Below are 12,696 nucleotides of genomic sequence, written 5' to 3' on the forward strand. Positions count from 1 at the left end.
CAGTCGAAAGAGTTGTGCCGATTTTAACCTCCTTTCGATCTTCCTCAGTGCCCAAATTTAAGATTTCGATCGCCTCCTCATGTGGCAGTATTTGCTTTTCTTCTTTTTCTATCATTCTCAACAATTCGGTAGGTAAGTTGTACTCTTCTTCATTATCGCATTCTTCAAATTCCCCAAGACAAATGGTTGATTCAAAATCCACCTCCGGATCAGGGTCATTAGTGCCCACATTATCGTTATCTGGGAACCTGAAAGGAGGAAGATGTGTATGTGTGAGAGGATAATATCCCACACGGAATGGTCAAGAACTAACTTTGAGAGTAACTGGAAATGAAATACTGAAGGAGATAGATAATGAATAAAAGAAAACTTTGTTTGCCATGGAAAAGAAAAATGTATCCTTTATTAAACTTAAACAAAACATTTATTCACCCTTACAAAAGATCACCTATTGCCCCGGGTATAGGCAAATAGGGATAGTTCGAATATTACTCTGAAAGATTCTTGTAAACCACAGGTAGTTCTTCCACCGACCAACTGCTAGGTACGAATCCATGCGACAGAGGGCATATCCTGGATCTATCTTCGTTGTCAACATCTTCTGTGGTCACGGCATTAACGTTCAGATCTTCCAGAGCCGTTTGTAACTCGGACATGGTGGTCTCAAACACATAACCACCTGACTTGAATGTTCTGAAGAGCGGCGGGAATGTCATAGGCTTCCATTGGAGTTCGTTTCCAGTCAATCTGGCTAACCTTTTCTCCCGGTTCTTTTGAATTTCCTTTCTCTTTCATGATAACCGGGCTGAAAACCGAGCCCAAACTGGTCTAATTTTGGGATAGGACGGACAGGGTTGATCATTCCTTGCAAATATTTCCCAAAACCTCTCCCGGTTCTTGCGCCTCGGCCTAGGGTTTGCTTGATCTCCATCCTTGTACATTTGGAGAGTCGAGGTCTTGGGATTCTTTTTCCTTCTGCCACGAATGTGGCATTCACAAACTCCAAGGAACGGAACGAACATTCTACCGCTTCCTCGTCTACTTCGATGTATGGAGCCTCCGTGGTCACGCTTGCCACGATATCTTCCTCAGCGTTGATAATTACCAAGGCCCCGTCAATGACAAATTTAACTTTCTGGTGCAACGTGGAGGGTACTGCACCTGCTTGATGAATCCACGGCCTTCCCAAAAGACAGCTATAGGACGGCATGATATCCATCACAAGGAACTCAACATCATAGGTGGCTGGTCCGATGGTCAATGGTACCTCAATCTTTCCGATTACCTCTCTTTTGGTCCCATCAAATGCTCGGACCACATTCTGACAAGCTCTCATATGAGAGGTATCTATTGGTAGCCTCTTCAATGTAATCAAAGGCATCACGTTCAAGGCTGAACCATTATCTATTAAGACACTTGGTAAAGCGTGCCCCTTACAGTAGGTAGTAATGTGTAACGCCTTCGTTCGGCCTCTTCCTCCTGATGGAATCTCATCATCTGAAAATGAGATGAGATTATCAGCTTGAATATTGTTTACCAGTCGATCCATCTTGCTGACTGGTATGTCTTGTGGTACGAACGTTTGATTAAGGACATTCAACAACGCTTCTCGGTGTGCTTCCGAGCTTAAAAGTAGTGCTAGCATTGAAGTACGTGTAGGTAAGTTGTGGAGCTGTTCTACAATGTTGTACTCGCTGTGCTTCAAGATCTTGAGGAACTCTTTAGCTTCTTCCTCCTTTATAGGTTCATTGACGACTAGCACATCTTCTTTGAATGGCTCCAGTGGTCTTTGCCCCACTTTACTATTACCTCCTCCGGAAGTGCTCACCTGACACTCGTACTTCCATGGCACTTGCCGATTGTCCTTATATTGAAAAGGCCTCGGTGCGGAGATTACCACCTTGGCTGGTGTTGTCACTGTCATGCTTGCCTTAGGGGTAATTATCAAAGGACTACCCCTACCAAATTTTCTATCTGATGATTCTCCGGTGGCACAAACATCTGCTTCCAAAGAATCTTGAATTTCTTCGTAAAACTCCAGCTCCTTTCGATCCATCATGAGCTGGACTAACAATCTGAACTCTGGGCAATCTTGCACTTTATGCCCTTCTTTGTTGTGGTAACAACAATGGTTACCATCTTCATTTTCTGTCGTATCTGGATATGGTGCAAGAAATCCTGCCTTTACCATTTGGCTCCATACCCAAGCCAAAGGAGATTTTATTTCCGAAACACTCGATTTAATTCTCCTTCCCCTTTCAGTAGTAATGGCATTGATTCCTGTCTCCTGATGATTGGGCAAGGGATTCTGAGCGACGTTTGGTGCTCCGGAGTTGAAAGTGATCCAATTCTTGTTTCTCATTCTTTGCACAAGTCTCTTGAATGCGAGACAACTTTCAATCGAATGCCCCTGCACACCGCCATGGTATTCGCAATGAGCGCTCTCGTCATACCATTTCGGGTAAGGGGGATTTATTGGATTCATAGGATAAGGCGACACTGCATGAGTGTCGAAGAGCTGTTGGTATAATTCTTTATACGTCATGGGAATGGGGTCAAACTGCTCCCTTTCCCTTTCTCTTCTCGGTTCTCTCTGGTTCTGTCTAGAAGTACCGGATGGTACAGCTGCTGTGGAATTTGAGCTTGAGATCGTAACCCCCTTGTTGACGTTGTAGGTGTTCACATTGTTGATCTCTCGCTCCTTGTTTTTCGTGGGAGGCTTTTTACTGGAGTCTCCTCCCTCAATCTTTCCTTGTTTAATGGCCAACTCGATCATTTCGCCGGCCATGACTAAATCTGAAAAACTCCCCGACGTGATTGCTACCAAATGCCCGAAGTAAGGTGCCCTCAGGGTCTGTACAAACAGCTTTCTAGTTTCCTTTTCATCCAAAGGTGGATGAACTTGCACAGATAAATCCCTCCATCTCTGTGCGTACTGTCGGAAACTCTCATTGTGTTTCTTCTCCAGGCTTTGTAACATGACCCGGTCTGGTCTCATATCGTTGATATGCTTATATTGCTCCAGGAAAGACTTGGCTAAGTCTTTCCATGTCTTGATATGAGTTCGGCTAAGCTGGTTGTACCACCGAATAGCTGAACCGGACAGGCTCTCCTGAAAACAATGGATCAGGAGTTGATCATTCCCTCCATATCCTGTCATCTTTCGACAGAACATAGTGATATGGGCTGAAGGGCAGCTGTTCCCGTCGAACTTCTCAAACTCAGGAATTTTAAACTTTGGTGGAAGCACCAAGTCTGGAACTAGGCTTAGCTCCATTGCGTCCACTCCATAATAATCATGGTCTCCCTGGACCATCTTTATTTGATCTTCTAATATTTTTATCTTTTCTTCCATCTTTTTGGCTTTATCTTCCTCGTCAAAGTCTGGGACATTATAATCATCCGGATGATCATCAGGGATGATTGTAGAAGTTTGTATCTTCACAGCAGGTGCAACTTTCGCTTTGGTAGCGGATGAGTCCCCGGGTAGTGCTGCTTTCCCTTTAGTAGCAGATGCGTCCCCGGGTAATATTCCGGGTGAGAGAACCACTTGCGGGGTTGGTGGTATGGCCACCCCCTCGGAAGAGATGCCCCCTGATGCACTAGCTTGCTGTAGACCTGACAACTTGGCTACGATTTGGTCGACCAAGGACTCCTGATTTTTCTTGATGGACTCAAGAGTACTTTCACTGTTCTGAGCCATCTTATCTTCTAGTTCCTTTTGAAGTCTTGCCATGTGCTCTTCGATTTTCTCCATTCTGGCTTCCATTTGTCTCTTTTTTGTTCGAGTATTGTGCGGGTGATGTGTATCTGATGCTTGTGGTGGTAAGCTCGGTGTCTGAGACATGTTCTGTTAGTTAATACGAATGTAAAAACATGGAAAAAAAATATAAAATAAACAGACATGAAATATAAAATGCAAGAAATGCAATGCATGATGTATGCAATTGGAGGCATTGATCCAGAAAAGTGTTCATTATTATAAATAACCCTTGTTCAGACAAAAATGTCTTATCTTTTAAGAGACATAAAAACAGATTAAAGGTACATTTGGACTAAATCCTCTAGACCCCGAACAGCTTCCAGTAGGTTGACAAGTCTTCTGCCTTCATCTGTCACTGGTTGAATGCCTTGTCGAACCACACCCGCTTCCCTTGCTAGGCCGTGAAGATGACGGGCTGCTTTTTGCACTTGATCCAGGAAATCTCGGATGGTTGCGTCTCGGGCCCTCACCCTTCGCTGTGCTTGTTCCCAACGGAAACGCCATTGTAATCCTCCGTCGAAAGGCACCATCTGAAGCTCGTTTGCTTGCCTCTTGAACCCCTCTACAATAGCTTCTAACTCAGCTATTGTCTTGCCATCTTTCTCATGTCGTTCTTCTAAGTCAGCTATCCGAACTCTCAAGCGCTGGTTCTGATATTGACTATCTGCCAAGCGTCTTTGGGCAGTCTTCATCTGTTCCTTCCAAGCTTTCTCATCAGGCCCTTCAAACTTCCTTTTCAGGCTATGAGCCTCGTCTTTCCAGTATTCAGAGGTTACCTTCAACTTGGAGTTATCCTTGACTTTGTCTTGATACCCCTTTCTCAAGTCTTCAAGCTCAAAACGGACTCTTTTTTGTTCTTTTTCCAGTTTTTCTGCCCGATCTTTCTGAGAGTCAGCATCGAGCTTCCACTGATAACGTTCAGCTTCAAGTTCCTTTATCCTTTGCTTCAGCTCATTATTCACGGCTTCAAACTCGGTCTTGGCTATCTCGAGTTCAGAAGGGACATGCCTGAGATGTTCTTCCATGGTCCGGGTGTCATCACAGTCTGGCACAGGGATGTTGTCATTCTTTCTTAATCTTCGCCACTCCACATAATCCGGAGTGAGCATGCTTCTGGCAGCTACAACATCCATCCGGAATACTTTCCTCCACGAATCGGCTGCTTCTTTGATCATCTTTTTATAGCTGTCGCCGTGATACTCAAACTCTGACCTAACCAACCCGCACGTTGCTGGGACAAACTGACGTGCTCCATATTGTCTAAGTGCTAATAGCGGAGCATACCCGACTGCTCCCCAAAGTCCAAGTAAGGTCACAGTGTCGGAGTCACCACATCGAAAAAGAACATCACTGAGGAATAACCAAGGGGCTCTCCAGACAATATCTTGGTCTTGAAGATGCGTAAAGACCTTCATCCATTTTTCTTTTGAAGCGCCTTCATACCATTTTAAGGTAATAAATTCACCTAGAGGTGAATAGGTGGTGCTGAAACGGCGGTAGGCAACCCCGTCAGTCTTCCAGAAGTGGCTGTGAATCCAGACCTGAAGGAGCTGAATGCACCCGGTGAATCTTCCTCCGCCAGTTCTTCGGCAATGGTTGAGCGATCGAAAGGTCTCAGCCAAGATGGCTGGTGCTGGGTTAACTCGTTTAGAAAGTTGCTCAAATAGTTCCACCACGGCAGCGTCAATGCACCCCAAAGCCTTCGGAAATATGATCAAACCGTACAGACCCAGTGCAAACAGGTCTATAGTCTTCCACTCATCAGGGTGGTTTTTCATTAGTTGCTTTATATGGATCCACTCGATTCCTTCCCCGCTACCTTTGTGCCGGAGTCGATCAGTCACCCACTTTTCATCAACCCCTGCAATCTTGGCCAGTCCGTTCTTGAAGGGCTGACTCTTGATATGTTTAATATATGCCCTCTCTAGTTTGATGCTTTCGCAGTGTAGTAGAGTAGTATACTCTTCGATAGTAGGCACCATGTCTTCCTGGTTAAAGGTGAAACAACTATATCCAGGGTTCCAGAATTGAATTAATGCTCGGAGTAAGGGCTCATCAGTCTTGACATGGAGCAAGAGGGCGATATCACCATATCGTTGGCTGAACTTCTGCTTTCTGTCATTTTTCCAACTGTCCCAAATGTTTCGCAGCTCTTGGACATTATTCTGTTTCAGGCTGACAGCGGCATAACTAACCAGTTCTGACACATAGTTTCCCTGAAGACTGTCTCCCTTCTCTTTCTGAGCCTTCTCGGACCATAGTCGTGCCTCAGCGTTTTCAATCTCTTGTATTACAACACCTTTGTCCATTAATTCGAATTATTTTGTGTATAACAAACACTTTTTAGGGATCAATAGCCTCTTGTAATGATGCAAATGCTAGAAAACAAACACAAAGGCAAAAAACGTTAGTAAAATAAAAAATACAAATAAGAAATGACGGAAGAAAAAAGCGCAAAAAAACATGGTTAGGGTAAAAATATCCTAGGTTTTGGAACGTGGTTTCGGGGTAGGCTCTAATTCTTCATGGTCTCCCGGTTTAGGTTTTAAAAAACGGTACCCGAGTCCTCCTTGTCGGTGCCCCCTTGGGCTTGCCAGACCCTTAGTCCTAAACCCATCACAGGCTTGTGTGGACTAAGTTAAACTCGAGGGGACACATTCCCTTATGCCCGCACGGTGAATAAATTCACACGAAGACATAAGGTATATGAATCCCGAAGGCTACTTGCTAGGCCCGCACGGTGAATAAATTCACACGAAGGCGTCGCTTTCACCCCCACTTAAAATAGGAATTGGAGCTCGGGTATAGAGCCTTAAATGAAAAAAACTTTGAAGTCTGAAATCATGAGAAAACGATTAGTCCAACTATTTACTCGAAAATATAATCAAAAGTAAGTAAAAAGGATCGAAATATTACCTTAAAATTTAAACTTACCATTTTCGTAAAAAGACAACTGGAAATTACCTTAGCCTGACTCGCTTACCTCAAAGTTCCCCAGCGGAGTCGCCAAGCTGTCGGAACCGTCTTTCGGTTGGGCCCCGGGATTGGGCTTCGACTTGAAAATGTGGATTGATTGGGTTAGGAGTCGCCACCGATTATTTATTTAAGAATAAATAGGTTAACCGGATACCTTATTCCTTACATGATCTGCGTCTTACCAGAAATATGTCGGGCTCGTGAGTCGGTTACGGTCAAGGAAGGATTAGCACCCTTGAACTGCCCTTTTGGTACTACGTAATTTCCAGTTGTCTTTAAGTACGAAAGTCGAAAGTTTAAATGTAAAGGTAAAATTACAATCCAAACTGCTTACCTTTGATTTATGTGAAATCATCCTTAAAAAGGTCATGTAATGTGTTAGATAAAATGGAAATAAATAATGGAGAAAGTACAAAAATGAATGGAATAAAGGAAGTAATATATAATAAAGAAAAGAAATGTATAAAAAAAGGTTGGAAAAAAAGAATATAATAAATGTGTGTAGAATATATATATATATATATATATATAATATATATATATATATATATATATATATATGTAATAAAGTAAAAATAATAAAAATATACATATAAAATATTAGATAAAAAAAATAATAAAATAAATATATACATACTAACTAAATAAATAAAAGTAAGAAAAAAGAAGTATAATATAATAAAAGCATATACGTACATACTTATGAAATATAATAGTGATGTATACATATACATTTAAACTAAAATATTGAAAGAAGTGACAATAATAATGAATAATGAAAAATTAAGAATGATAAATGATAAAAATATATGGTTGACTATATATAATAAGTGCACTATTTAAATAAAAATAAGAGGGGGAAAAACGTGAAGGGACCAAATTGAACGGAAAATTGAATTTGGGATTGATTTAGAAGAAATTAGGAGTGAAATAAAAGATTAGGTAGAAAGAGGGACTGAAACAGGTATTAACCCTCTTTTGAAAGGATACACGTGGATCCATTGCATGGAGCAGAACAGGCCATATATTTAGGTTAAAACTATTTTGACAATTCTCATTTTCCCTTTTCATAAGCCGAGACCCTCCCCCTTTCTAAGTTCTCTGGGCCATTCTTCCAAGTGAAGAACACAGGCCTCGTTTTCCAGAAAACACCGCCTCGCGCCGCCTCGTCGTCGCCGTTGAACGGTGACGGCCACCGTTCATCGGCGGCAAAATTTATATTTTTTTGTTTTTTTTCGAAAGCTTTTCAAATTTCTTTTTCACCAATCGAATCTGTTTTTCAAAAATCAACCCGGAGGAGCGTAGATCTAAAAATATTTCGGAAAAAAAAGGCCTCACTTCGTTTATCAACCAAAAACGTTTCTTTTGAGTTTTATTCGAACCACAACAATGAAAGAGATACGCATACAAGGTAAAAACGACAAACAAGGTAAGGAAACACTACCTCTTTATTTCCTTTCAAACTGATTACAATAGCTTCGAGTACTTCTATATTTCTCTGGTATTTCCGTAGGACTTTCGTGTGTTTTTTTTTTGTCTTCCCCCTCTTCATAAATGGATTATATGTCTTATTTATAGCCTAGAATCTAAGTGTTTGACCCCTATTAGAACTCTAACTCCAATGTTTGTTGGCTTGTTATCTTCATGAAATCCTTGCGCCGGAGGAATCGGAGTTGTGGGGGATGTGAGACGGGTGGCCGTGAAACTCGGAAAGGGAGGCGAGGGAGCTTGTGGCGTAGAACAGAACACTGCCAGGGTTAGGGTTCCTCACGGCTGTTGAACTGGGCTTGGTTCGTTTGTTGGGTTGCATGTTCAGGCCTGTAAAAAAACGAAATTAATAATATTAACATTATAAGGACGCAAATCATGTGTTTACAGTAGTCGTTAGAATTCGAACCCCTGACCTTGCTTAAGGGATTCACAGTCGTTAAGATTCGAACCCCTTACATTGCTTAAGAAATCTAGTGTCTTATCACACTAGATCAACTGATTATTGGGTTCGAGTCAACTTTTATACTAAAATGATTCAATGGTATTAGTATAAACCATTTATTCTATTAAAATATAAAAATTAAATGATGTAATTATAACAACTTAGAAGTTACGACTTCATCTTGATTTCATTCAAAGGAAAATCTCTACCAAGATTTCATTATCTCATTACTTTGAAATTCATCGGATTTCATTTTACATTATGCACCAATGAACACAAGCTTCTTGAAGACCAATCAATCACCCACAGTCCACACGCATCAGCTTGAAAGGGCACACGCATCTTTCAAATATCAGAATCTACCACGAAACAAAGAAACAAAATAAAAAAGGATAAACTAATAACTTAGTACTTAAATTATCAGTTTTGATTTATTTTTATACTTAAACTTTTAATAATTTTCAAAGTTATGACTAACATCTAGTTTTTATCTCATTTTAATATATGTCGTTAAAAACTTAATGCGTTTAATACATAAACTATCATTTTTTGTATGTTTTAGTACTTAAATTTTCAATTTTTTTCAAAACTCAGCGTTACATTTTGAACGATGATATTAAAATAAAACAAAAACTAAAGTTTTTAACGGCATGGTACTAAAATGAAACAAATACTGAACTTTAGTTATGGTTTTGAGAAAAATAGAATGTTTAGGTACTAAAATGATCAAAACTGATAGTTTATGTACTAAATGAGTAATTTACCCAATGGAAAAATAAGATTAACCACGAGGTGGCACTTGCGAGGAGGCATTGGGATTAGGGAAATGAAACCCTTACCGGAATTAGTAAAAATTTGTGTTCCCCCAATGCTGTCTGCTTTTTTACCGACACAGTTAAAGTGAAAAACAATATTTTTTTTATAGATTTATTACATTAAAAAACAGATAAATATAGATGTGAAAAATTTATTTAGAGATTTAAAATAAATTTTATAATCATTATTAAAGTCATCCTTATACGGTGACAATTGTCAATCAAGTATAGACCGAGAGAGTTGAGAGGAGATCGAAGGCATTGACAGACGATGGCCCTTTATTTTCTTTTAATTTTTTAATGGTTTAATTAAATTTATTATTTTTTATTAGTAATTTAGTTCTTAACCTTGAGGTCGTGGGATCAAGTTCTATGGAGATATTTTATAATTTGGAGGTCTTATACGGAAGCTGCTTTTAACCTAGTGTTGGGGGCAACCTACTATCTTACCTCCCCTTACCCCATTATATATGGGAACAAGGGACATCCATTTTGATTTGGTTTCATTTTTTCTTATAGCATGGATCAAAATAAAAAAAAAAGAAATTACAAGGGTCAAAATAAAAATTCAGATTTTTTAAGTCCTTATTTTTTTACTATACAATAGTACAAGTCATCTTAAATCAATAAATATTTTTTACATCACTATCTCTTTAATTTTCTTTACAAATGCAATAAATCTCTAAACATAAATGGATAAATTACACATTTAGTACCTAAGCTATTAGTTTTGGCCTACTTTAGTACCTAAATTTTCAATTATTTTAAAATCATACCTAAAATTTAGTTTTGTTTCATTTTAATACCCTGTTCAAAGTTTACGTTATGTTTTGAAAAAAAATAAAGTTTATGTACTAAAATGGATCAAAATTGATAGTTTAGGTAGTAAACGCATTAAATTTTAAATGGCGGGGTACTAAATGTTAGGTATAATTTAAAAAAAATGAAAAATTTAAATACTAAAACAGACCAAAATTGATAGTTTAGATATTAAATGCATTAAATTTTTACAATGGGTACTAAACATTAGGTATGATTTTAAAAAAAAATTAAAAGTTTAGGTACTAAAATACATAATTTACCCAATAAAAAAATTGTTTCACGGTGTCGCCGGTTGGAGAGCCGACGGTGTCCACCATTGACCTCCGGTCAACTTCCATATCCCGCGACAAATGAGTAATTTCTCTCTTTCCCGCGAGAAAATGTTCGAGATATTGAAGACACCAAAGTGGAACCACTGAAAGCCTTTGTATTAAAGAAAAGTAGATTGCGGGGATTTGTTGGAGAAAGAAAGATTTGATTTTGAGAGAGAGAAAAATAAAAACAAATAATAAGTAATAAAATAAAGAAGAAGAAAATAACAATGAAACTGATAACGAAAGAGGAAGGGATGGAGACAGAGACAGATAGGCGTTTGGTTTGTATGTTACAGCGTATAAATTAAAGCAAGACCACATACCCAACGTTCATAATTTCTGGGTTTATTTCGAGATGGCGAGCAACGGCGGCGTTACGTGGCGGAGGACTGAAGAAGTTCATGTCCTCGCCGTTGATGATAGTCTCGTTGATCGGAAAGTCATCGAAAGGTTGCTCAGAATTTCCTCTTGCAAAGGTTGGTTTTCCTCATTTTTTCCCTTCATTTTTCTTGAATTTTCCCTTCAAAAGTTGTTTGATTTTCTCATTCAAAATCTGGGTTTGGCTTATGCAGTGACTGCAGTGGATAGTGGACTCAGAGCTTTGCAGTTCCTGGGATTAGATGAAGAGAAAAGCAGTAATGGTCTTAATGTGAGTCTAAGTTCATCTTCCTCTTTCTCACGAATTAGTGTTTCCCTTCCATCTGATTCTCATCTTCGTCTGTTATTTCAGGATTTGAAAGTCGATCTGATCATCACCGATTATTGTATGCCGGAGATGACTGGCTATGAATTACTCAAGAAAGTGAAGGAATCCTCCGCTTTCAGAGAAATCCCAGTTGTAATCATGTCGTCGGAGAACGTTTTAGCTCGAATCGACAGGTATTTTTACAGAAATCCCAGTTTTTTTTTAAAGAGTTCATATTATTAGTCCAAAGTAATTTGTAATTGATCTGGGAATTTCATGAACAGATGCTTGGAAGAAGGAGCAGAGGATTTCATAGTAAAGCCGGTGAAATTATCAGACGTTAAACGCATAAAAGATTACATGACCGGAGAAGGAGAAAAAGAAAGATCAAGCAAAGGAATCAACAAGAGAAAGCAAAGAGACAGCTTCGATGATCTCTCCTCATCTCCACCGTCCATCCTGTCATCACCATCACCGATCTCATCATCTTCATCGTCATCTCCATCGCCGCCGTCAGTCCAATCAGCATCAGCACCGAGTTCTCCATCACCGTTAGATTCTCCCACCAGACGTGTCAAGATGGCAAGCTCCAAATAGAACCCAAAAAAAAGAAAAGAAAAGAAAGCTAATTTAATTTACTCGCAGGATTTTTATAATTTTCTCTTGCAATTTCACCGTTAATACTGTTTTTTAACGGTTTTTGGTTGCGGTTTTTCACCACCCTTCATTATTTGCTTGTACTATTCTTGTTAATAAACCACTTACGAATCCCTGCTAATTGTGATTATTGCTTAAATCAATGATGTTTTGAGATGGAGAAGACAGGTGGGATTATATGAATTTGGAAACAATAATGAAGGAAGGGGACACGGTATATGATATTTGTTGTCGAGGAGGGAATATTTGGAAGAAGATTGGACAGTGCCACTTTGTCTCTCTGTCTTTGCCACCTTCATGTCATCCAAGTCTATGAAATTTGTGTTTTCAGTCTTTCTTTTGAATTACGATGTATCTTAACACGAACTAATTTCTTTTAATAAAATTCGCTAATTTTATTAGAAAAAGAAAACATTTAGAATTTGACGGTGGGATTTAATGTTTGTTACGGTCGAGACACTTAAAAATATAATATAGAAAACGTTTGTTACAGTCGAAACACCTAAAAATTTAACGTAAAAGACGTAGGACATCTGGATTGATCGAAAAAAGGTTTAGGTACTTAAATGAAGAAAAATGTATAGTTTATATACTTATTTTTATATTAAGTCTAAAACATGCAAAAAAACTATAATTTTTAGTTTTTTTTAATATCTAAATTTTTATTTTTTTCAAAATCATACATAATATTTAGTTTTTGTTTTATTTAGTTTTTGTTTTATTTTTAGTCC

At 38.8% G+C, this 12,696-nt stretch overlaps 1 protein-coding gene across 2 annotated transcripts; it reads left to right on the forward strand.

The window, feature by feature from the left end:
- The first annotated feature begins 10,759 nt into the window (after window positions 1-10,759).
- LOC120149471 (two-component response regulator ARR5-like) lies at window positions 10,760-11,908 on the forward strand. 2 transcript variants are annotated; one of them, XM_039162247.1, is made up of 4 exons: window positions 10,760-11,099; window positions 11,196-11,272; window positions 11,354-11,502; window positions 11,593-11,905. In XM_039162247.1, the coding sequence occupies exons 1-4, from the start codon at window positions 10,979-10,981 to the stop codon at window positions 11,903-11,905; spliced, it is 660 nt and encodes a 219-aa protein (XP_039018178.1). In that variant the 5' UTR covers window positions 10,760-10,978. The 2 variants fall into 2 exon arrangements, with proteins under 2 accessions (XP_039018178.1, XP_039018177.1); XM_039162246.1 differs by having other exon boundaries at window positions 11,196-11,502; window positions 11,593-11,908.
- Window positions 11,909-12,696: the final 788 nt, after the last annotated feature.

Source organism: Hibiscus syriacus, unplaced genomic scaffold, assembly GCF_006381635.1.
Source record: "Hibiscus syriacus cultivar Baekdansim isolate YM2019G1 unplaced genomic scaffold, ASM638163v2 tig00111005_pilon, whole genome shotgun sequence".
Classification (NCBI taxonomy): Eukaryota; Viridiplantae; Streptophyta; class Magnoliopsida; order Malvales; family Malvaceae; genus Hibiscus; species Hibiscus syriacus.